General features: G+C 43.4%; 1 protein-coding gene across 1 annotated transcript in view; it reads right to left on the minus strand.

Annotated features, from left to right (window-relative positions):
- Positions 1 to 301: 301 nt before the first annotated feature.
- The window catches only part of LOC119397681 (uncharacterized), a 57,649-nt gene continuing 35,306 nt past the window's right edge, over positions 302 to 22,644 (minus strand). Inside the window, exons 8-16 of the mRNA XM_049416659.1 lie at positions 15,416 to 15,484; positions 14,859 to 14,961; positions 11,240 to 11,396; positions 7,384 to 7,482; positions 6,797 to 6,885; positions 6,284 to 6,379; positions 6,118 to 6,192; positions 5,340 to 5,433; positions 302 to 450 (exon numbers count right to left, since the gene is read on the minus strand). Of these exons, the coding sequence (XP_049272616.1) occupies positions 346 to 450; positions 5,340 to 5,433; positions 6,118 to 6,192; positions 6,284 to 6,379; positions 6,797 to 6,885; positions 7,384 to 7,482; positions 11,240 to 11,396; positions 14,859 to 14,961; positions 15,416 to 15,484 (887 nt within the window). The 3' untranslated portion in view covers positions 302 to 345. The remainder of the gene's footprint in view (positions 451 to 5,339; positions 5,434 to 6,117; positions 6,193 to 6,283; positions 6,380 to 6,796; positions 6,886 to 7,383; positions 7,483 to 11,239; positions 11,397 to 14,858; positions 14,962 to 15,415; positions 15,485 to 22,644) is intronic.

Raw genomic sequence — 22,644 nt, forward strand, 5'->3', positions numbered from 1 at the left:
TTCCCTATCTCCGGAACTTCTCCACGGGGCGTTGATGATGGCTAAGAGTTTTTGTTTTCATTGCTCCAGCCGGCATCTGACTGCTGATAACATCAGCGTCTACTGCACAATGTCGTCGCAAGCTGCTAAGCGTCGACTCTAATTTCCGAAATGTTAAAGGGCCCTTCATCAAAGAATAGGAAATTCTATCGATGCTTACTAATGCTGAAATATTGAGTAGAATATTTTGGGTCACTCGCGGATAAATAATTTGCGTGAAGGTTTTGCTTCTGTATCACAGTATCACATGTACAAAAAAACGAATATATATTTATTACTGGCACAAAATGACAACTGCTGGCACACTCATGACTTTCGAGAAGAAATGGATCGATCCTGCAGTGCTACATCGGCACTCCTTGTCCGTTGAATGTACATCAAATAAATCCAGTGGAGAAGGGTTATGGGGGTCTGGAAAATAAGAAATGAACAGATATTATGAGTACTTCGTGTGATGTTTATAATTGCAAGAAGAGGCGCAAAACTCGGGAGCTCAAGTGGTTGCTTTTTATTCTAGAACCCTGATATAATGATATTTTAAAAGAGTCCCTATGGCAGGTAATCTATTTTTGGTAGCGTACGATGTCAGGCTATAGTTGGTATATAGTTCAATAATACAAGTGTAAGGCGCAAGGTTCAACTAAGGAAAGGAGATGATTCTTAAGGGCTCGTTTTATCTTTGTTAGACACAATATTAATGAGAACTAACAGACAATAACGCCAAGGAACTTTCCTTGGCGTTATTGTCTGTTAGTTCTCATTAATAAGGTTGAACTAAGGAAGAACAAAAAAAAAAGAGCGGACAAGAATAGCGCTCTTTCTTTCTTAGCGTAACCTTGCACCATACATCTTTATTATCGACTGTATTTTTGAGCCACCAGTGCAGAGATAACAAAGTATTCAATATTTCGCAATTCGTTATTGCAGTACTGATGCCAGAAGCTGAGCAGTTATTCCTCTTTCGATCTTGTGAGCTGAACTCGCTCACTGACCTATCACCATCTGCAGTGGACATATAATAGGCGGACGATAATGATTACCCATTAACGTATCGCTATGCATTTATTAAAGATGTTATTATGTGGAAGTACGGTTAGTGAGCGCTGAAGAAATGTTTAAGCGCTGCCAATCTTCAGCCCTGCAGCTAGAAGTTGTCGTATAAAACAGTCAATAGGGAGCGGTATAGGAGGCAAAAATTTTCATTTATCGTTTCAATATTAAGGGAGATCATTCTTCGCAATATATCTGTGAACGCAATACACAAGCCTTTTAAACCTACTGCATTCTCCTTAAGGGCTAGTTTACGCATCTTGCAATGCACATTTATTTTTCTTCTTTCTTACACATCGTAGGATTCGTTTTCACCGGAGTATCAATATTATGAAGTTATCTCACCGTTAAGATGCAAGCCTACAATTCAGCCAACAGTATTCAATGTCTAAGCAACCGGGCCTACGTACGTATCTCTGTTACATTCCCTCCCTCAAACCAGTGTACTACAGTCAAACCCGACTATATCGAACTCGGGTAAAAGAAATTACCCTTCATACCGACCTCTTTTCGAACACGACAATGCTTTAACGTCAACGCATAGGAAAACTTACGGCTACATCGAACAAAGATAGCCGGAACGTTTGATATGTCGAACATCGGGCAGTGCGAAACATAGAAGCTGCCTTTTACTCAAGGAAGGAGACTTTTCCCGCATGCATCTGGGAGAGTGGGCGGTGTGAGTAGGAGAACAAGCGAGTAGAAACTATCGTGTGCCTTTCTCCCAACGATTCCTCGTCGTCGCGCGCGTCAGCTTGTGGTACGGCGTCGCCATTTGCTTCTCCGCTCCCTTTGTTAACGCAATGGCTACCTTAAAACGAAAGAACCTGGCTCCTCTCCACATGGCTGGCAATAATGAACACAGTCGAATGTAGAGAAATATAGTATGACGTCGCCGCTGCGTACAGCATCCACGAAAGCACGGGAGTATGAACCGAAAAACAAGGAGAGAGAGACAAAAGAAAGGCAGGGAGGTTAACCAGGTTGTACCCGGCTTGCTACCCTACACGGGGGGAGGGAAGGAAAAGAATGGAGTGAGCAAGGAGGAAAGAGGGAACGAGTAATACGTACACACACGCATTACGTTAGGGCCAAGGCAGACTTTCGGCGCCCTAAGAGTACGGACAGCTGCGTATGAAGATATTAAGGCGCTGTTTACATCGATACCGTATTTTCGCGCGTACAAGCCGCGCCTGCAACCACAATATGCGGGAAAATCAAAACTAGCAAAAAAAGTCCCCGCTTGTTGTTGTATATTCGCCTTCCTTGCATCATTGTGAAGCAATGCTGTGAAGACAACTTACGCACCGAAATTCGCATCGCAAATACGGCAAATTGTTTAAAATTTTGATATTGAATTATACTATATATTAAGTATAATTCCCGTTTTTTGCAAGTTCGATATATGCTGGTTCGATTGTGCACAAAAGCTACTACACATGTTCACTACGTTTAACGCTGAGAGCAGGAATAATGTTCAGTGTGCTATATTCATACGTTACCCGCTCCTGCTTATGGCTTCATTTTGAAGCCAACAGAAACCCAGTAAATAAATAAAATAAATAACCCCACAATGAAAAATTCGTAAACAGGGGCTGTGCTGGAGCCGACGTTTCGACAAGAGGACTTGTCGTCTTCAAGGCTTCAACAGCTTGCTTAGCGCTGTGTTATATGCTTCGTACCCTCTCCTCCAATCCAAACAAAAGAGCTGGAGAGGGCAACTACAAAAGCCGGGGGGGAGCAGAGAGAAAGAGAGGCCGCCGTGACGAACTGGGTGAGTCAAAACGAAAGGGGAATTCCGTGAATAAGAAAAAAGAAACGGGGGCGGGGGAAGGGGTCGGCAAAGACGTTTCGCGGAATTATGGTTGTCAGAAGGAAGCACCACTTCACCATGGTAGATTAGAAATTCCTAGAAAAAAGGCTTAACTCTCACTGATTTTCGTTGTGCATGTACCATTTCGAGAGCGCCCTTTGAGACGTTTTACCTCCTGGCTGCAGTGTATTAAACTTGCGAATAAGGTATATGTCTGCATATTTTCTGTCTCTTGGGGACCGGAAATTTGACTGAAGTATGTGAAGTTTGAGATCGTCTAAGTTGTGACCTGCCACATTAAAACGCTGACCAACTGCTTTCGGTAATTTCTCCACCGTGTCCGCACGATGCCCGCTTCATCTAGCGTTAACAGGCTGTCCTGTTCGCCAACGATATGAACATTCGATCATGTAGATAAAGTTTGAACTGGTCCAGGTAAAACTAGATTTTATATCATCGACGTAATCACTTCCGGTGTTTTTAACTATAACGTCATCTTGAATGTATTTGCAAGTCTTACATTTTGGACGAGAACGATGTGGGCAGTAGAATGAGGGTTTACTTTTGCATGCACTAACACGTCCTTAAGATTTTCAAGTGCAAGGTACGACGACGACAACAGACAAAAGGGAGAGTACACACACACGCTTCGTGTGTGTGTACTCTCCCTCTTGTCTGTTGTCGTCGTCGCGCCTTACACTTCAAATATGCTGAACCAACACGCCCAGTCTGCCATTTTTACGTCCTTAAAGTTCCTGTTGCGGCAATACACGACCTTTGGTACTTCAGGAAACGCTTTTCTAAGACGCTCGTTGCTTGCTAATATTGCATAATACTTGCGGAGGATATTATTTATGTTTGGGAATGCATTTGAGTATTCGGTTATAAATGTTAGTGGCTGGTTGGGCAGTGCTGCGGGGGCTCCTCTAGCTAGTGTTGATTTCCTATTTAATTTACATGCTTCGTTGTAGACCTCGTTTAGAGCGTCATGCGGACAATTTCTTTCAAGTAATGTTTCCTTTAGGTTGCCACCGTCGTCGGTATAGATCCTTCTTATACGCCTCGCCTGTCCGACAAATATCCCTCGTTTGGAGTGTCGCGGGTGATGACTAGTGTGATCTAGGTATCGCTGGCTATATGTTGGTTTTCTGTAGAGCGTCGCCTTTAATTTTCCTGTTTCAATAGACACAGTAGTGTCTATGAAGTAAATTTCACTGGACGCATGGTGCACGGTAAATTTAATACTAGGGTGAAACTTGTTACAATGGTCAATGAATGCGTTTAGTGCGCTTATGCCCTGTTCCCATATAATAAATATGTCGTCTGCATAGCGGAGATAGGTGGAAGGCTTTACCGGCGATGATTTTAAAAGTTCTGATTCTAAATGTCCCATAAAAATGTTGGCGTATGTTGGCGCGAAAGGAGTTCCCATACTAGTACTAAAAATTGGTAGGTATTAGGACGAATCAAATTCAAAATAATTAAGCGTGTGGACTAGTTTCAGTAACGAGAGGTAAACTTCAGCATTATATGTTTGCTTGATTTATATGAGCTACTTTGAGATCGCTTCAGTTCCTTAAGTGACAGGCATATTCCTATACAACGAGAAGACATCTAATCTTACCAGAATAGCCTGATCCGAGAGTGCTTGTGTTTCGTTAATGAAATCTTTTATTCGAAGGAAATGAGGTGTATGAGGTGTATCTTGAACAAAGAATAGTAAGGTTGATGATATATTAGATAAATGATTTAGAAACTTTGACAGTGGCTCAGTGGGTGTATTGTTATTGGATACTATATTTCTGCCTGAGATTTGCGCGATAAATAGTTCATCTATGGGAACCTTAAGAGTCTTCGGAGCAATGTAGAAGTGCTCGCTTGTTTTTAGGGATCAAGAACCGGTACTCGGAGGGTGGGACTAATTCCCTGGCTAGAAAATCCGTTATCATATGTTGTGTACTATTACTATATTCGCACGTGAGTCGGGTCGGAGGTTAATTTTCGGTAGTGGGTGTTGTTGCTGAGTTGCCTGATAGCTTCGTTTTCATATTTTTCTATAGGCCAGATTACTATACCACCACCCTTGTCTACAGGTTTTATAATAGTGACCTTTCTGTATGAGAGTTGTTCAAGGCATCGTGCTCTGCATAAGTTAAGTCGTTGGTTAAGCTCTTGAGGAGAGGGTACGAAGCAAATACACACAAGCGCTAAGAAAAGCAGTTGCAGCCTTGAAGAATACAAGTCCGCTGGTCGAAACGTCGGCTGTAGCACACCCCCGTTTACGAGTTTTTCTTCACAAGCTTCCATCTTCCCCTGACTCCTGCGTTTTTTTGAATAGCCCCACAATGTGTTTGGTTATGTAATGATACTCCACGTTGAAGTTTAGACGTCGGCGGGGTGAGTTTCACAAGCAAGGGCGTAGGGTTGCATCACTTACCCAGAATAAGAGGATGCCGAAGAGGAACATAGATCCCGGTCTGTAGCTGAACTTTTCTACGAGATACCCTGCTATCGGGGGTGTCGTAATGGCACTGGAATATCGGAAAGGGGCAACAGCCGTTGACACAGCAGTGTCGAGACCCACAATGGGTAAAACAGGCTATATAGCGTTATGTAAAGGCTGTTCCGAGTAAGAACAAAAAAACAGCCTTCGCAGTTTATGTCATATGACTGGTTCATGTTTTACACAACACTAAAATCCTTAAGCACTGCACGCGTAATAAATTCTTGAAGGCATTACCTTTTCTTGTTTTCGTAAAAACAAGTAGTAAGAGATAACAAAATCCCTAAAAACACTTGTCATGTTCTGTCGTGTGCGCTTAGCCAAACCCTTAGGTTCTGTTGCATCAGGGTAAAGCCCCTTCTGTCATATTGATTTTGGAGTCTCTGCTGTAATATCTCTACAAAAACAACAGAGAAGTGTCTTTCGCCTTTCGTCGAAGTGGATCCTAATGCATCAACATTTTGATGCATTGTGACTTACATCTCCTGCGAAGCCCCACGCTTCGATTTGGGCATCGGTAATATTTACGACACCGTGAGTATGTCTTAGTGAACGTCCGCGAGCTGAGTGCGAGCGATGGGACAGCGCAAAGCGAGTATGCAGCTACTCTAGTAATCGGTCCTCTTATATACCTCGCGACCTCACAAAATGTTTTGTTGGTGTTATTTGTTTCACAAATAGCAAGACAACACGTACAAAGCCTTATGCTCACCCAATAACCAAGAAGGTCACTACAACAGTTGACACGAATCCAGTAGTCCGTATGTCGTCTGGGTACCCTCGCTTACTGGAAAGTGACAAAAAAAGAAAGACCGTGACACGTTATTACTTTTTTTATAGGCAGTCAATTACTAGCGGTGCCGTAGAATGAGACTCACGCTGTATGGCTGAGAGCTAACGAGAAGCTGCAGATGAATTGGGCAGCCATTCCAACACCCGTGAACGTCTGAGAGACGTAGACCATCCAGAGCTGCCTTTGAAAGACGACAAGAAAAAAAATATTGTTATTACATAGAGTTTTTATACACGCGCAACTCCTTACGACAATCAAGAACTATGTAGAATGTCTCAACGATTACATGAATCTTCACAGTGCGTCAGAGCACATTCTTCCTTTACTGAGCTGTTGTGAAGTAAGAAGGGTTTCATTTTAGAAAGTGTAGAATCTGTAAAGTTTGCTGGCAGGCAAGTTGGTGACGCACTGTCTAGAATTATAACAGCGCATAGACGCACAAGAAATGGCAAAGGCAAAGAAGAGACAGGACAGAGTGCTGACTCTGAAGTAACCTGGTTAGTGGAAACTTGGGTCTTTGTCATGTCTCTTTTTTGCTTTATTTGTTGTTGTGTGTCTGTGTGCTGTCATTCTTATGAACAATGTGTATTCTACTTACGGGTCTTGTTGGACAAACGGTGCTGGGCCAAGTATAAGGTAGGCGAAAGCTGTCATCAGTTGCCCAGCAAACGCAAAAAATGCTGCCATCTATGCGAACGTGAAAACAAAACGGAAACAGTTGTTTTGCACACAGTCGGCACTTTAGTGCACACAGTCGGCACTAGAAGATCTGTACTGGTTACTAACCTAAAGAAGCTGATAGGTTAATACTGCTGCCTTCTGATTATTCTTAACGTGGTCATTAACAGGACGTATGCTCACTTAATGCATACTCAGCTTTCCGACTTAGTTATAAACTTAATCAAGATGCGCCATTTTAATATAATTAAGAAAGACTCCTACCAAGTTTACCGTGTGACATCAGGTAAGAAAACTCAGAGAAAACTATTTGAAGCGAATAACTGCGATAAGTTCCAACGCATTAGCTGTACGTCAGCTACCTATTTATTAAGAAAATTACGGAATATCGTGCGTAGTTTCCTTTCAACGCCAATGATGAGGTTGTCTTAACGTGATTCACTTCTCTCTTTCCGGAGCAGCCACAACATGACCAACACGTTGGGAATTTTTAAAATGATTCTTTACCTTGACGTAACAAAACAGTCCCGCGAATGCCGCGCCCACGGTGTAACTTGCAAACTGTACCATGTACAGTACTCCAAGTCGCGTGCTGCTGAGGTTGAACTGCAACAAAATGCACGATAAGAACAAAAATTCGAACACTGAGAGAGAGTTGAATGCGGTGCTAAAATTCGCAAGGTAAACCAACACTGATGATGGACCAAACATTGCTAGTCATACAGGTGTCTTTTAGAAACGTTATTCAGGTGATTTTTATGTAATTCCCGATTATCTTTTCATGGGCAAGGGAATAGCACGTTTGAGAAGCTAATCAGATTGTGTCGACAATACCACGGCAGCGTGCTGCACTCTTTGTAACACTCGAAGGCAAACACTTGGTAATAAATTATTTAGTCGGGGACCAGACTTCATGCGAGACATAACGACCCGCAGTGTATTAAATTACTTTGGCATTCCCAACCCAAATGAATGCAGAAGCTCAGGAGGAAATGCAAGCTTGAAGAGGCGAAAAATCCTTGAACAAGGGGTGTCGCTGGAGCCAGCGTTTCGGCAAGTAGACTTGTCAGCAACTTGCTGCATTGACAAACTGGTCTGACCCGTTTCTCTGTGGGAGTTTTATTGCTTTTCTTGTGGAGAAGCAAGGTAGCTGTGGAGTCTCTGTATATGTTGGCTAAGGCACTTTATGTTTTAACTATTGTTTGGTGACTAAATGCTTCTAAGATTGCTGGTATCTCTGCAGAGTCGAATGCCTTTGCGTAGTCCATGAAACCAATTAGCGGGGTTTGTTGTACGCAGCTGAATTTAGCAATTTTTAGGTTTTTATGTATAAAGGCGTAAGCCAAACAGGCACGCCCGTGGTTTACATAAAAAGAGAAGTAACGAGAGAACATAAAATAGCGTTGAGCAATAAAAACATATAGTCACATGTTAAGGTGTTTTATTTTCAAGAAATAGTGCTCGTAGGGAGGCTAAAGAAATCTCTTGCGTTAAAGCTTTAAAGCAAAGAGCTCAATGTTAAGTTTTTTTAAATAATTAAACGAAAGTATGCCTTACGAGTTCATTAAGAGAATTTACGTAGGAGGGCTAAATGTGAGAATTCCAATGCCCGATTTTGTAGTGTCTGAATTGAAGTAAGGTGAGTGCTGTATTTTCCCAGCAGGCAACTGCGTAGTAGTTGATATGACATTGACAAATTTGGCAGATCCCAAGCCTTGTGGGAATCGTTCTCATGCGAAGCAGTCGGCGATTAAATGTCTATGCTGAATTTTTTGGCTTTGAGCCAAGCGTTACGAGATGGATCGACGTCTTTTTGCAAGTGTAGTAGTCGTGTGGACATAGCAGCAACGGCGACTGCACTGGTGTTTAAAAGGTAGCTCATGGTCTGACGTAACGCAAGCACTCAAGTTATAGCACACACATCAGTATTATCAAAACGAAGTGCACTTTCCGGCGCGATGATGTGAATATCGTACGTAACTTTCGTTAGCGTGTTTTTCCGATGTCGAGCTACGCTTGAATGTAGCTTGTTGAATCATAGGAATACAAATGTAATGTTTATTAGACTACCATAAAAGCGGAGCCAACACTGGAAATCACAAGTGATGTTAACACGACATGACGCCTGTATGACAGGAGTACATAGCTAATGTTTATTGCTTTGTTATAAAATTGGATATCCAGCACTGCAACCACAATTGCCGTTGTACCGACATTACGCCTGCATAAGGTCTTTTTCCAAAGCAGTTTCAAGATCTGGCATGGCTCTGTGGTAGAATACCTGACTGCCACACAGAAGGCTTGGGGGGCGATTGCTGCTGCGATCCTAATTTTTATTGTTTGCATTCGTCGGGTCAACGCTGCCGACATCGGTGTTCCTTAACGCTCTCGAATTCAAATTACCAATGTCTCTTCTAACCGTTCCTGGTTAGATATAAACTGTGAATCGCCGGTGGCGCATACCCGTATACCGCTGCCTGTAGTATACGCGTATGTGCCACACGTGTCTAAGGGAAGGGTTCGACGACGTACGCGACAGGATTTTCACGTTATTTATGTCACGACTATACAGTCACATTCGTCAAACGCTTTTACCCTCCTATACCAATTTTGGTCCCCACTAAATTAAGGAAGCGATCACGAGAGCATCCAGACGTAGGCAGCTAGACAGATAGATTGCTAAACATGTTATTTCTGGCGAATGCTTGAAACATGAAGTTACGTCAGAGAAAGAGACAGATGAGCGCCAAACTACCAACTGTTTATTGACAGCAAAGGCCGCAAACCAAGAAAGCTTCCGAGCATGCGCAGATGCGTGAAAGAGGTGCGTCAGACAAGTCGTCACGAAAGCTGTCCATTAAGAAAGGATAGCTCAGATCTATGTAGCACAATCGATGTGTCACTGACGCAGGCGGACCCCTACCTCTAATGTTAAACGCTTCTAATAGTTCCCTCGCCGTTTGATTCCTGCTCTTGCAAATAATCTTAGATTGCGCGAAACGTGGCACACATGAGCATGATCTAACATGCGCCGGAAAATGCGCATAATGGCCGGCTTCCCTCGGATGGTATTGAATTGCGTCGCCGAATACTTGCTACGAAAACTGAAAATCAGTACTCAAGAAGAGCACTTGAGAGAACGGGAGCGTGCAAGCTCACAGGTGGTGCCTTAGAGAGAGAGAGAGAATAATGATGAAAGAAAGGCCGGGAGGTTAACCAGGGCTGAGCCCCGGTAGGCTATACCCTGCACTGGGGAAGGGGAATAAAAGTTGGAAAGAGGAGGAGAGAAAAAAGACAAGTTGTCGGCATAGTTAACACCCTAGTGAGCGCTATTCGTGTACTGCTGAGCAAGATGCAGACACCGATAGCTCGAAGCGTGTTGCAACTGCTGAACACCATTACTCCAGTTCTTGCAAGCCTTCAGAAGTCTGTTGCTTGAGAACATTAGCAGCACCACCATAGCTTCACCGTCGACAAGATTTTGGTTGCATGGGACCGCGCATACAAGTTGCATAAAGCAACGAATGCGCTGCTCTAGTTTCAGCAACGGGACTGACTCACCGCCTGTGATGTCAAGCGCAGAACTGCGGTTACGTCGACGCCAACGGTGGTGCCTTACGTGCACAAGGTAAGCCATAACCTGAAGGTGGCCACTAGGTATGGAATTCCTGTTGTGTTTTCCGCTCCGAATAAACTGGCGCAGCTGTGCCAGCGAGTCTCTCGTGTTAAACCGCAAGGGTGCAAAAAGGCTGGTAAAACCTTTCAGGCGTTGTGCCGAAGGTGTCGTCTACGAGATTCCCCTGAGCTGTGGCAAATCCTACATAGGACAAACGGGACGGTGAATTAACGACCGCCTGAGAAAGCATGCCAATGGCATTGGAAAAAAGGGATTATGCGCATCTTCCGGCGCATGTTATGTCGTGCTCATGTGCGCCACGTTTATTATTGGCAAAACCAGGAAGCAAACGGCGAGGGAACTATTAGAAGCGCTTAACATTAGAGGGAAGTGGTCCGCTTGTGTCAGTGACACATTAATTGTGCTATATGGATCTGAGCTATCCTTATTTAATAGACAGATTTCGTGATGACATGTCGGACGTTTTAACAAACTTAGGCACCAGCTCACCCAGATAGATAGATAGATAGATAGATAGATAGATAGATAGATAGATAGATAGATAGATAGATAGAAGATAGATAGATAGATAGATAGATAGATAGATAGATAGATAGATAGATAGATAGATAGATAGATAGATAGATAGATAGATGATAGATAGTAGATAGATTAGATAGATATATACGTTAAGCCGGACCATTGTTGTGCTCTCAGAAGTATCTCTACGTGTGGGTAGGCACACACCTGTCTCAAGTACGGTTCCAGGGTGGGTTCGTTGAAACCCATGATGACCCAGGAGAGCATCAGTGTTACCATGTTGACCATGAAAAGTGGGTCCCAAAGGAGCCGATACAGCTTTTTCTCCGAACCTTGGGCAGCATCAGGGCCCCCTCGGGTGGAGCTGAAGAGAGCGTTTGAAATGAAATCAACAACATGCTGCACGTTGCTGTCATCAACAATAATCAGCTGATAAACGCCACCATTAGACCCTTTTCACAATTGTAAAGCTAGCTTTCCTGCGATGCAGTTAGCCCAACTAATGGCAGCTAGTCACCTCTGCAAACAGCGCTTTCGAGCGCAGATTTCTTGTGCTATGACGCGGAAAATGTAGACTCAGCCCCACCACGTGCAACTAGGGCCCCGTCTCTACCTGAAACACGACTGGTGCCGCCATTAGTTGCACGAATGTGCAGCGCGGGAAAGCGCACTTGTGGATTATGAAAAGGGTCGATTGCTTCGCAGGGTTCCCACTATACTTTGAACCACCGAAATGGGCAAAGCTCACAAAAATATCAGCAATTAACAATAAAAGTGCGCTGGGAAAAGGGATCCTCGTCATAACCAGCACTGTGTCTGTGCTGTTAGCGCTGTGTCTGTGCGTCCCTCTTCTCTGTCCTTGTCGTGGTGCGCTACGTCGTACGAATTATGGATAACCAGCAAGCCACATCGAAAAAGGCCTACAAAGGACATCTGGACACAAGTCAAAAAGGCCTGCTCTGGGAATCCAGACACACGGGGGCGTGCGATTCTGACTTGATTCGAGTAATGTGTGGGCATGCACACTCTTTTGTGTAGTTTAAATTTTCTTACTGAACCGTATGAGTCATTTCAGCGCTTTTATTGATACACGTGTGCGAAACTTAACAGTAAGCACTGGCTGTTCCCTGTGTTTTTCTAGTTTTTTTTTCAATTTGTCTTGTGATTTTATTTATGTGCGTTATGGGAGAAAGAGTAGCCGGCTTCTGTAAAGGCACCAATATCTTCTATTAATCATGTACTACATAGTAATAAAGTATTAATCATATTGGTAATACGCCGGCTGTATGTAAAGCGTCTGGTTTTAGTCCGACCGGTTGGGCTCCATTATTACACGTTTAGATTGTAAATGTTTGTAGCAAGAATATATATAGGCAAGCACGATGAGGTGCTTGTCTCGTTTCTGTCCTGTCGTATAAGCGTATTCTTGCGTCAGAACCTTGAAATCTTCATAAGAATTTTTTTTCGTCAGGTGGTATTGCTTTTGTGAGAATACCATTTTTATGAACTGCAGTGTGAAATATGCCACATGCAGGCTTCCGTAATCGTGAAACTCTAGTGTGACTTTGTATTTCACTAGCATCAAGTTGTTTTTCCGTCCACTTTCATCTTCCTTTGCGTCATAATTACTACACTCTCATTAAACATTAGTATTAATCCTTTCTTTATGCTTCCCTTGACTTCATTATCTATTGGGTGATATATTTGTATCGAGCCAAAACGAGCCCTTTAATAAAGGCCTCCTCTTCACGTTCGAGGAGGCTGTACTATTTTATCACGTCGTTGTGACGGTGAGCAATCAACAAACGGTAAAGATTAAGTTGTGTATTGTGTAAGTAAAAGCAAGTAACACTCACAGTACAAGGATAGCGGCTAGGACGGTCGCGGGCCGTCGTAATCTGATCGTTGGTGAAGCACCTCGGCGTTCGTAGTAATCGGCGTTTATACATGCGCGATCAAAGTCTCCAGCGTTATCGCTGGCGGCCGTGTTGGTTCCAGAATAAACTCAACTACTCGTACCCTGCGCGCAAACCTTTCTGAACAGCCTAAAATAATCCTGAAGGTTCCCAAACATCTCGGAGAGGCCTGTGCCGAGTGGTGGTTACCCGTGTAACAATTTGTATGAGTGAAGCCCGCTCACATGAAAATAAAAGAGAGCACGTGGCAATACACTACACTAAATAGGACTTTTTGGGGGCCTAGTTGGTGCATACTGACGAACATTACTTAGCGCAATACAAACACGGCACACAAGGAAGGTACACAAGGGTCCCTTGTGTACATATCTTCCTTGTGTGCCGTGTTTGTATTGCGCTAAGTAATTTTTGTCAATACACTAAACCATATTTTAATGCACTTGCACATGTGTATGATGCTTACGGTCGTAATTTGTGCGCAGTTATAATGAATGCCTCCATGCCAATGCGTTGAATGAACATTCTGCTGCAAGTTACTCGAAGAGTAGCGAAAACCCTTACTTTTTAAGGAAACAATGTTATATTTAAGTAGTATATGCGTGTTTCTCGACAATAACGCTGCATATGCCAAGGCGGAATTTACGAAAGCATGCAATTCATTATACTTACATAAGAAAACCTACATGTATACGCTGACAGAAAAGCTTTTGAATCACATAGCTCATAGTTTAATGCTGTCACAAACGTCTGGAATTCTCGCTCGCGCGTCCCTTCGTGCCTTGGGAAGGGCGCCGTGGTGTCGGCCAGGCGCCAGGCCCCGGAGACGAAGGTCGAACACGGCGACGCTCGGTTCGGACGTGTTTACTACCGCGCAGTTACATACGTCGTTCGGAGAAAAGAGGTACGGTGACAGGCAAACACCTCTCGCTTCCCGGAGACGTTTCGAGGGGAGAGACGTGGTCTGTTCACCATTACTTTTAACGACCGGCGCGGCGGTCTCCGGCTCGCGGAGGAGAGGAAATGGGTGAAGACATCCGGGGAAAGCAACATCAATTATCTCGGACGTAGCCCCACGAGCCTGCTGTCACGTATCAACAGCAAGAGAGAATTTGACTGCTTACGGGAGTTGACGTTGAACCAGTGAAGAGCGCGGTCATCGGTGTCGCGAGTCTCGCGTAGGCGGCGAGCGCGGAGTGTCCCGCGCAACGAATCGAGTCGGCTGCAACACCGGGCACCCTCGTCGTCTACCGAAGCTGCGAGACCATCGGCGGCACCACGTCACCTCACCTACGAGTACCACGAGCTGGAATGGTCCGTACGGAACTTTTTATTGTGTTTTTTTTGTTACCGTTTTTTTGTATTTTAACCAGCTTTAAAATATTGTATCATGGTGCGCTGCGTCGCATAAAAGCTCCGAAGCGGGAGCGCGTTACCTTTCTCATAATTTGTCCTTGAATTTCTGTTAGCCACAATCATGTCTGTAATCACTTTATTAACATCCCGCGTTGCCTCTAATGTGTACCTGTTGTTGTTCATTTAGTACGTAGCTTGCTCTGTAGTTGTTCTTTTTATCGCGCATATTTTTTGTCTCCTCTTAGTTCCCATTGTACCGCTTACCGTTGCCCTTGTCATAATTAAATGTTTATTTGTTTCGTATCAAATGTCCGTGTCCGCTCAATGAGTCCGTCGGTCATCCTGCACACCACTACACGTGCAACCCCGCACGGGTCGACCGGCCATTACAAATTCGATATGCACCACTCCGAGGCCTTTCAGGCGTCGCAGGCCTAAGCGTAAAGTGGAAGCCTGCGAGTCTGCCGCAACGCCGTTGTTAGATCAGCGGCGGCCTCACCGAAGTGTGTGACAAATGCTAACAATAAATGCTACATGCAAACAGGAAAACTACCTGCCTTCGGGTTGTTTGTTCGGGACCTTCTTGTGCTTGATAATCCAAGGAATCGACAGGATGATTATGGTGCCCAGGACAAAAAATGGCAGAGGGTATTCCCACAACTGCGATGTAAAACGATTTGCTTGTAATTCGGTCATGAATATTGAAGATTACTTCAAGTGCGGCGTTGAGAAATCTGCAAATGAACGCTGAATGCAACCACTTCTCATGATTTCTGGACTCGAATGTGCTATTACGTGACACACCCGCTGCATGGTTGAGCAGGGAATGTCGCTAGAGCCAATATTTCGACGAGTGGTCTTGTCTTCGTCAAGGCGGCAAATGCTGCGTTGTCGGCTGCAGGCAGCATCCTACTGATAGACTGCTTCCTTTAAACGCTATTGATATTTATTTTTCCTTATTTATATGTGCTGCGTGTCGTGTCTTAAAATATTTCTCTACAAAACTAAAGCGGTCATCTTTTTTTATCTTCGTCTGACATCTTTAATGTATACACGTGCCCTAGCTAAAGCAATAAGGTAAAAAATAAAGAAAGAAAAGAAACTCTGTACGCACGTCGATTAGGGCTCCTCCAAGTACGGAACCAGCCATGTTCCCGCATCCGAACATGAATTCCATGATGGCCTAAATTTGTAAACAATAAAAAACAGAACCCGTGTTGGTGTAATAAATCGTGGTGTTTTTACTTGTTAACAAGTAAAAAAGTAAAGCAAATTTTCTTTACTTTTCTAACGATTTTTGCTGAGCAGGTTACAACAAAGTATACAAAGAGTACGGTATACGCTTCCGTGCTCTAAAAGAGAAATGGAAAGCCAGAGAGAGAAGACGAGACGGGATACAAGCTAAATTCTTTTAGAATGTCTATAATACACTGAGATTCAGGAATGGCTGTATTCAATGGCGCCTGAAAACCATTAATAGATTCCTTTTTTATGTTCCAACGGGGAGACACCAAAAGGCACCATAGCTGTTGAAGAGAAATCGAGAGGGACTGCCCTTCGGTGAACCTTGTGAAGACCAAGGCGCATGAACATAAGCGTTGCGCTGTATAAGTGAATTTCCTGTTAAAATAATGCTGCTAAACGATGCACTGCTAAACGGGCAGTAATTTGCTTTTACAACTCCGCAGGTTCTTTTTCGGGGATAGAAAGCTGATTAATTTAATTTAATGTGTATATTTTATGAAATAGTTGGTAGTTGTGTCTTCGGAGGTGGGATTACTTCAAAAATGACAATTGTACGTGTGTTACGCACGTAGCTGTGTTTTTTCTTAACAATTATACACGAGGTTAAACGAGAGCGTCGGGTCTCCATAACTTTCTTTTTATCTCCTGGGTCTCTCTCTTCTTTTGTGATATGTCATTTCACGAGTCTTCTATTCTTGATCATCTGCCGCGGTCATTCTATGAAGAGTCACGATTTTTTTATTATATCATCTACCACATTCATCATTTTATTGTCACTACCATCGAAATTTTTATCTGCTGCTTACCAAGCCGAGCAATACCTCTGAAAGTCCCAATAGTGCAAGAAAAGATCTGAGTTCCTCAACGCAACGTGTCTAAAGACAAGTGTTTCGATCAACTTTCGCCACAATCGGTGACTTTTTAGAGACTATCGGAGTTGAGAGGAACACGTTCGGTTGCTCATAGGTCTAACACTGTGCTTAGTGGACCATACTTACGATGATGACGCCGCTGCTCTGGTGCAACTCAGAGGTGACTACTGAGTACGCTGAGACTAGGTACACTGTCTGCACGAAGCACCGAAGATGACTGCCACCAAGGAGAGTGCAAGGAAAACGGTTCCTCCCGGTGACCAGTAAAGGGACCTATACAAAGAAAAAGAGCCAATTACACTTACATTTGTGCTGCTGCTACGTGAAGACGAGACTTACCCAAACATGACATTGTACAGGAAGAAGCCAACTTGGCCACAGAGGTAGCATTTAAGTGGAGTCGAAAGAACCATCTGAAATAGTTGTGGAGAGGTGCTACATACCATAAGCATGTGCATTTCCAGAAATTAGGGTCAAATTTGATCAGTGCAAATATACAGCGTTTATCATATCTTTCTTGCCGACACATTTTCTATTCAGCGTTATTAAGTGCGGGTCCCTACATAAAGTCACGCCATCCATTGTAAGAAGTATACCGGCCATGAAAGCATAAATGTTGTTTTGCTACTCAGTGAAGTTTGCGTAATGAATCGATTTCTGTGTACAAAAGCTATTTTGGTTCCCCATGCCCAGTGCTAAGCAGTATCGAAGATACATGTATCTTCGATACTATTTTCGATACTCTTTTGGTATTGTGTATCTGTATCGCGATACGTCTCACAAGACGTGTATCAGTATCTGTATTTCCGATACATTAAAGAATGTATCGCGTATCTTAAGATACAAGATACTGCGATCGCAACACCGCGGTGCGAAACGATAAACGTTGGCTGAACTCCGCTTCTCAAGCTGATACTGCTCCCACTAAGCCACCAGATTAAAACTAAAGACAATGACATTATTTTATCCTTCCGCCAGAGTTATACAGCGAGGGCAGGTGATGACCTCTTAGCGTCCCTATTGAGAAAGCAGAGTCACGTGGTGGCGCTCGCGCCGTCTCGACAAACGCGCGAACCATAGAGTTAATATACTGACTCTAGAGGAAAAGCTGGGCCGCGAGACCTATAACCACAAGAACGCTGACATCTTGGAACGTTGTCATTCTTGCCATCACATATCAATCCTAAACAAGCATCTTCGCAATTAAAAACTTGCGGATATTGTTTTGTGTTTATTTTGAATACTTCTACGAAAGAATACGACGGCTATTTATGCAATTTACTGCGCGCGGAAAAGAGCGTTTGCAGGCTGGTTAACTAGATGGCACCACCATATCAACACTCGCGAGTACGCGAGTGTGTGCTTGCGGCCCGATTGCGCCGGGTTTGCGCGTCGTGTTAAAGCCAGCTCCTGAAACTTCGTTCGCGTCGTGTATCTCGTAGTTGTCATAGTGTCCGTTGTGTGCGTTTTCTGTCGCCGCATACCACTCGACTTCATGTGACAGCCCTTTTTCTTCGAGCTGGAAACTTCAGTGCACCAGTGCAAACCAGGACGGACGGCAAAGAAGAGATGAGACAAGCCCTGAAAGTTATGTACGAACTAGTCGCAACCGATTTTGTTTAATACTTTTAACGGCGATAAAGCTTCGTGGGCCGTGTAACTTAGTTTCGATTGAAGCTTCGGGAGATGTCTCACTCACATTCGCCGCTGCATGATGCAATCAACATTTTTCTGCTTTAACGCTCTCTTGCGCTGAAGTGCGGCAGCAATGAGCTGAAAAAGAACGTGGATACAGGTGTCTCGCCATTGCAAGTCGAGTCAGCGCGCGACCACGGCCTACGGACATTGCTTCGAGCTGCGAATCTGTAGAGTGACCTTTGTGCCAGCGAACGGAGAAACTTTGGTAGGGAGGTGCCTAGTAAAAACCGTGCCAAACAGGTGGAAATTTTAACTGTTATCAACCGGACCAGCAGACAACCGTACACTAACACACGGCTTCAACGCATCAAAACACAACTGATGTTCTCTGAACAGCGCGTAGCTGGCTTAGGTTGGTAGATTAAAACTGATCACTAGCGTCAAATATAGCGAGCGTCTCAGGGTCTGGCAACGCTGGCAACGATCGTTTTGTTCCATCATGGCGGAACCCATGTGGTTATATGTTTCAATGCATGGGCCCTATGGGGAGCTTTTCCTCTAGAGTCAGTATATTAACTCTATGGCGCGAACATTTACGCCTAGACGACATTTTGTTTTCACGGTTTCCTTTTTTTCTCTTTAGTAGTGTCAGTGCTATGGCACTTGGATCTTAGCCACTATCCTGTGCCGAGTACTCCAATGCGTGTGGTGTCTTTTGCACAAATTCCGATGCCGCTGTAGTCTGTAGTTTCGTTATCGAAGTTTCTCTTGCGTTGTGCGTCGTTAGGAAGTCTGAAGAATGCAAGAAAAGGGGTTGCTTTGCGTCTCGTGGCTTTCACACATCGGCGATTTGAAGGACTTCGTCGATGCAAGTTTGACTTACATGCAGTGAGATTGACTTATACGCAAATAAGATTCTAACAGTTATAACACCACCGGTACCGATGCTGGATCTAACAGAACAAGCATTCACTTAACAGAAGCTATCTTGGCGTGCTATCTTTTTCTTTTATTCAATGAGTTCTCATTATCATAATTTGATGGTTAGCCCAATTTCTTTCTAAACTGTCATTTTCCGTCCCATACATTACCTACGTCTCTGTATTGCTTTTTTCGGGTCTGCTTACGGCAATATTTCTTTAACGTGCTGGCAAGATAAGCTCTCGCTTTATTCTTATTTTTTGGCTGTCTGCATTATTTCTGCTACTGTTTACAGACTTATATTCTACTTAAGTTTACTGTTATGTCAAGGCGACGTTGAGAACAAATATATAATAATCTGCGCGTGCTTGGAGTATACAGTAACAAAAGTTCTGCTTACTGCTTATTAAAATAGCGAAATTGAGTTTTCATGATAATAACGTAAATTATAAGGAGCCATCTCAAAGATATTAGCGAAGGGATTGGAGAAACATTGTTATACAAGAGAGATAATATTCTTTAACGAAAAACAATGTATAATAAAATGTATAACAATATTATAACAAAATGAACGGAGCATTTTGTTATACAAAAAGCTCCGTCTTTCTAATGAGCATCTCAACGAGTCGGTTTACGCTATATTACATAGGCACTGAATTTTCTGTGGTCTTACCTTAAATGCCTAATTGTCATGGCTATTAGGGGTTAACCGCAGCGGTGGTCTAGTGGTTATGGTGCTTGACTGCTAACCCGTAGGTCGCGGCGGGCGCATTTCGATGCCCGTGTGCTTATATTGATGATTTATAACACCACGTGGTCGAAATTTCCGGAGCCCTCGACTATTGCGTCTATCATTATAATATCGTGGTTCTGTGGGACGTTAAACTCGGCAATTATTATTAGCTCTTGGGAGTGCCGCCTGTATCGTATTCCTATACTTATTCGTTCTGTTTGATGCAGAACTGCTTTTCTATTTTACTTAGTTATAATTGTTTTTCTTTCTTAGTCTTCTCTAAATATTTTTACTGTTACTACTCGCCAGGTAATCGGATCTTATGTGGCAATATAGTGTGAATAGCGGCGGTGTCCTGCGGCACTTTGTGCAACTGTAGATGACGTCTGACACGTTTTCCGGGCTGCAAATGTTGTCTCATAAAAGAAAAATTGTTAGAAGGTGGCGCATTACTGAGTACGTCGCTAACGAACGCTTTACGCCAACCGGTAAGTAGAATATACAAGTAATTGCAGTTTTATGTCCTCTGCGTAAACAAGATGCGTCGCAAAGAATGTCACTACCGGCGTTCTCGCTGATGTACACCTGTCCGGTGATCGGGTATTGCGAAAACCGTGATACGTTTACGGGCAAGGTAGAACTTAACAACGGTATTTGCATGATAGTGCGGAGGCTTCTTATTGAAGATGGCAGCCCGCTAGCTGGTCCATAAGCAGAGCATCGACTCCGCGTAATTACAAAAGCTGTAAGTAAAAACCGTTATCAGCGAAGTGTATAAAGAGCTGTCATGGTAAGCAGCTAAAGCAATAAGTTGCTTTGGAACAAAAGTAATATACCTTCAGCAAGAAATACAAAACTTTGGAGATACTAACAGACATTTCATTCAAATGAAACAAAATTGATTGCAGTTAATAAACTTTCAAGCGAACATTTTTGTGCGTCGGCGTTTAATGGTACATTACCGTATATGCAGATATATAACAAATTTCCTAATGTATCGAATTATCTTAAGATACAATTGGAATGTATCGTATCGGATACTTACGGCGTAGTGGTATCTTGTATCTGTATGTCAATTACTTCTTGCCTGAGTATCTTGTATCGTATCGCGATACAATTTCGAAGTATCTTTGCCCAGCCCTGCTTATGCCTATAGAGCGTATGAGGAACCATAAAAACTTTCCTAGCGGAAGTATTTCCGGCTTTTTTTTTTTCTTGCCAACGCTGATGTCCTATTTATTGCAATCGTATGGCAGCTAACTCAACGAGAGCACTCGTTACCAGAGGGTACTCCTTCTATTGGTCTTCATGGAAGTTGTGATCAGGGTAGTCGAGTGCATTTGGAAAAAATGTCTGTGTAAAAGAAAGTGGATCGTTATCGAGTTAGAGTCCATTCTCACTTCCAATTAATAATATTTTAGGTTTAACGCGAGGAGAAGTTACATTCGTTAGCCCGTTTAGTAAGAGAACAGGAGAAAACTTCAGCGATCAAACACAGATCTGTGCATACGTACAAGTCTTTCGGTGGATATAGATCCAAGAAGCATTGTTAGCTTGAATGTTGAAAACACGAAGCCGTACTTCCATGCCTCGAGACCAGCTTTTGCCGCCTGTAATATATGAAGTTTGGTATGAAACAACAACTTCTAAACCGTCATGATTCCTTCCCAATCAACGTCCATGCGTGTTCATTCATATAGACTAACCTTATACACATCGGCCACCCAGTGTTCATAGCGTAAGTGAAATTAAGTTTCGGTAACAGGACATATATGTACAAATTAGAGCGGGATCTTACTTCCGCCACCTACAAGACAAACTACGACCTGCTGTCGGATAGCATGAGTGTCGTAACTGATAGTTCTATACAAAAAATTTGGCAGATCCCACGCGTTGTGGGAATCGGTTTCATGCGAAGAAGTCAGCGAGTACTTCTATGCTGTATTTTATGGCTTTTAGCCAAGCGTTACGAGGTAGATCGACGTGTTTGACCAGGCACGTCGACAACACTGGCATTTAAAGGGTAACTTATGGTGCGACGTAACGTCAGCCTTCACGTTAGACTACATACGTCAGTATTATCAAACTAAGTGCGCTTTATGGTGCAATCATGTGGATATATACGTAGCCTACGTTAATGTATTCATCGGGGTCGAGCAATGCTTCTTATAGCTTACTTTGAATCATAGGAATACAATTCTAATATTTATTAGACTGCCATAAAAGCGGAGCCAGCATTGGAACCACAGACATTAATCTGATATGACGTTGTATTTTAGGAGTACATGTTTAGTGCTTTCTTGTAAAATTATATAGCCAGCAACCAGCACAATTGTTTTTCCGCCATTCCTTATAGCTGCGGCTGTTGCTCTGTGTGAATACCTGATTGCCACGCAGAATGCTTGGGTTCGATTCCTGCTGGGATCCTAATTTTCATTCTTTGCATTCGTCGGGTCAACGCTGCCGATGTCGGTGTTTTCTCTTAACGCTTTCGCATTTAAATTGCCAATGCCGGTTCTCGCCGTTCCTGGGTAGACATAAGTGTCAATCACCTGTGGGCATACCCTTACACGGCGGCCCGTGGCAACGGGTGTCTGCCACATGTGCTAGAGGAAGGGTTTGACGATGTACCCGACAGGATTTTCACGTTATTCATGTCATGCCTCCACAGTCATATTCGTCAAATCCTCTTCCTTCCCATGCCAATTTTGGTCTAACCCATTTAAGAAGGCGATCATGAGAGCACCCCCAGACGTAGGCGGCTAGACAGATAGATACGTAGATAGAAACGCTCAAAGTGCCAAAGGTTCGCATTAAAAATTTGTGTTGATATATGCTAGTGATTTAGTTGCAATATACGTGGTCGACAAACCTTACTATTTTGTTTTCGTTTCCGTGCAGTGAAAGCAATGAGGGAAGAATACTAATATTATC

Source organism: Rhipicephalus sanguineus, chromosome 6 (genome assembly GCF_013339695.2).
Source record: "Rhipicephalus sanguineus isolate Rsan-2018 chromosome 6, BIME_Rsan_1.4, whole genome shotgun sequence".
Lineage (NCBI taxonomy): Eukaryota > Metazoa > Arthropoda > Arachnida > Ixodida > Ixodidae > Rhipicephalus > Rhipicephalus sanguineus.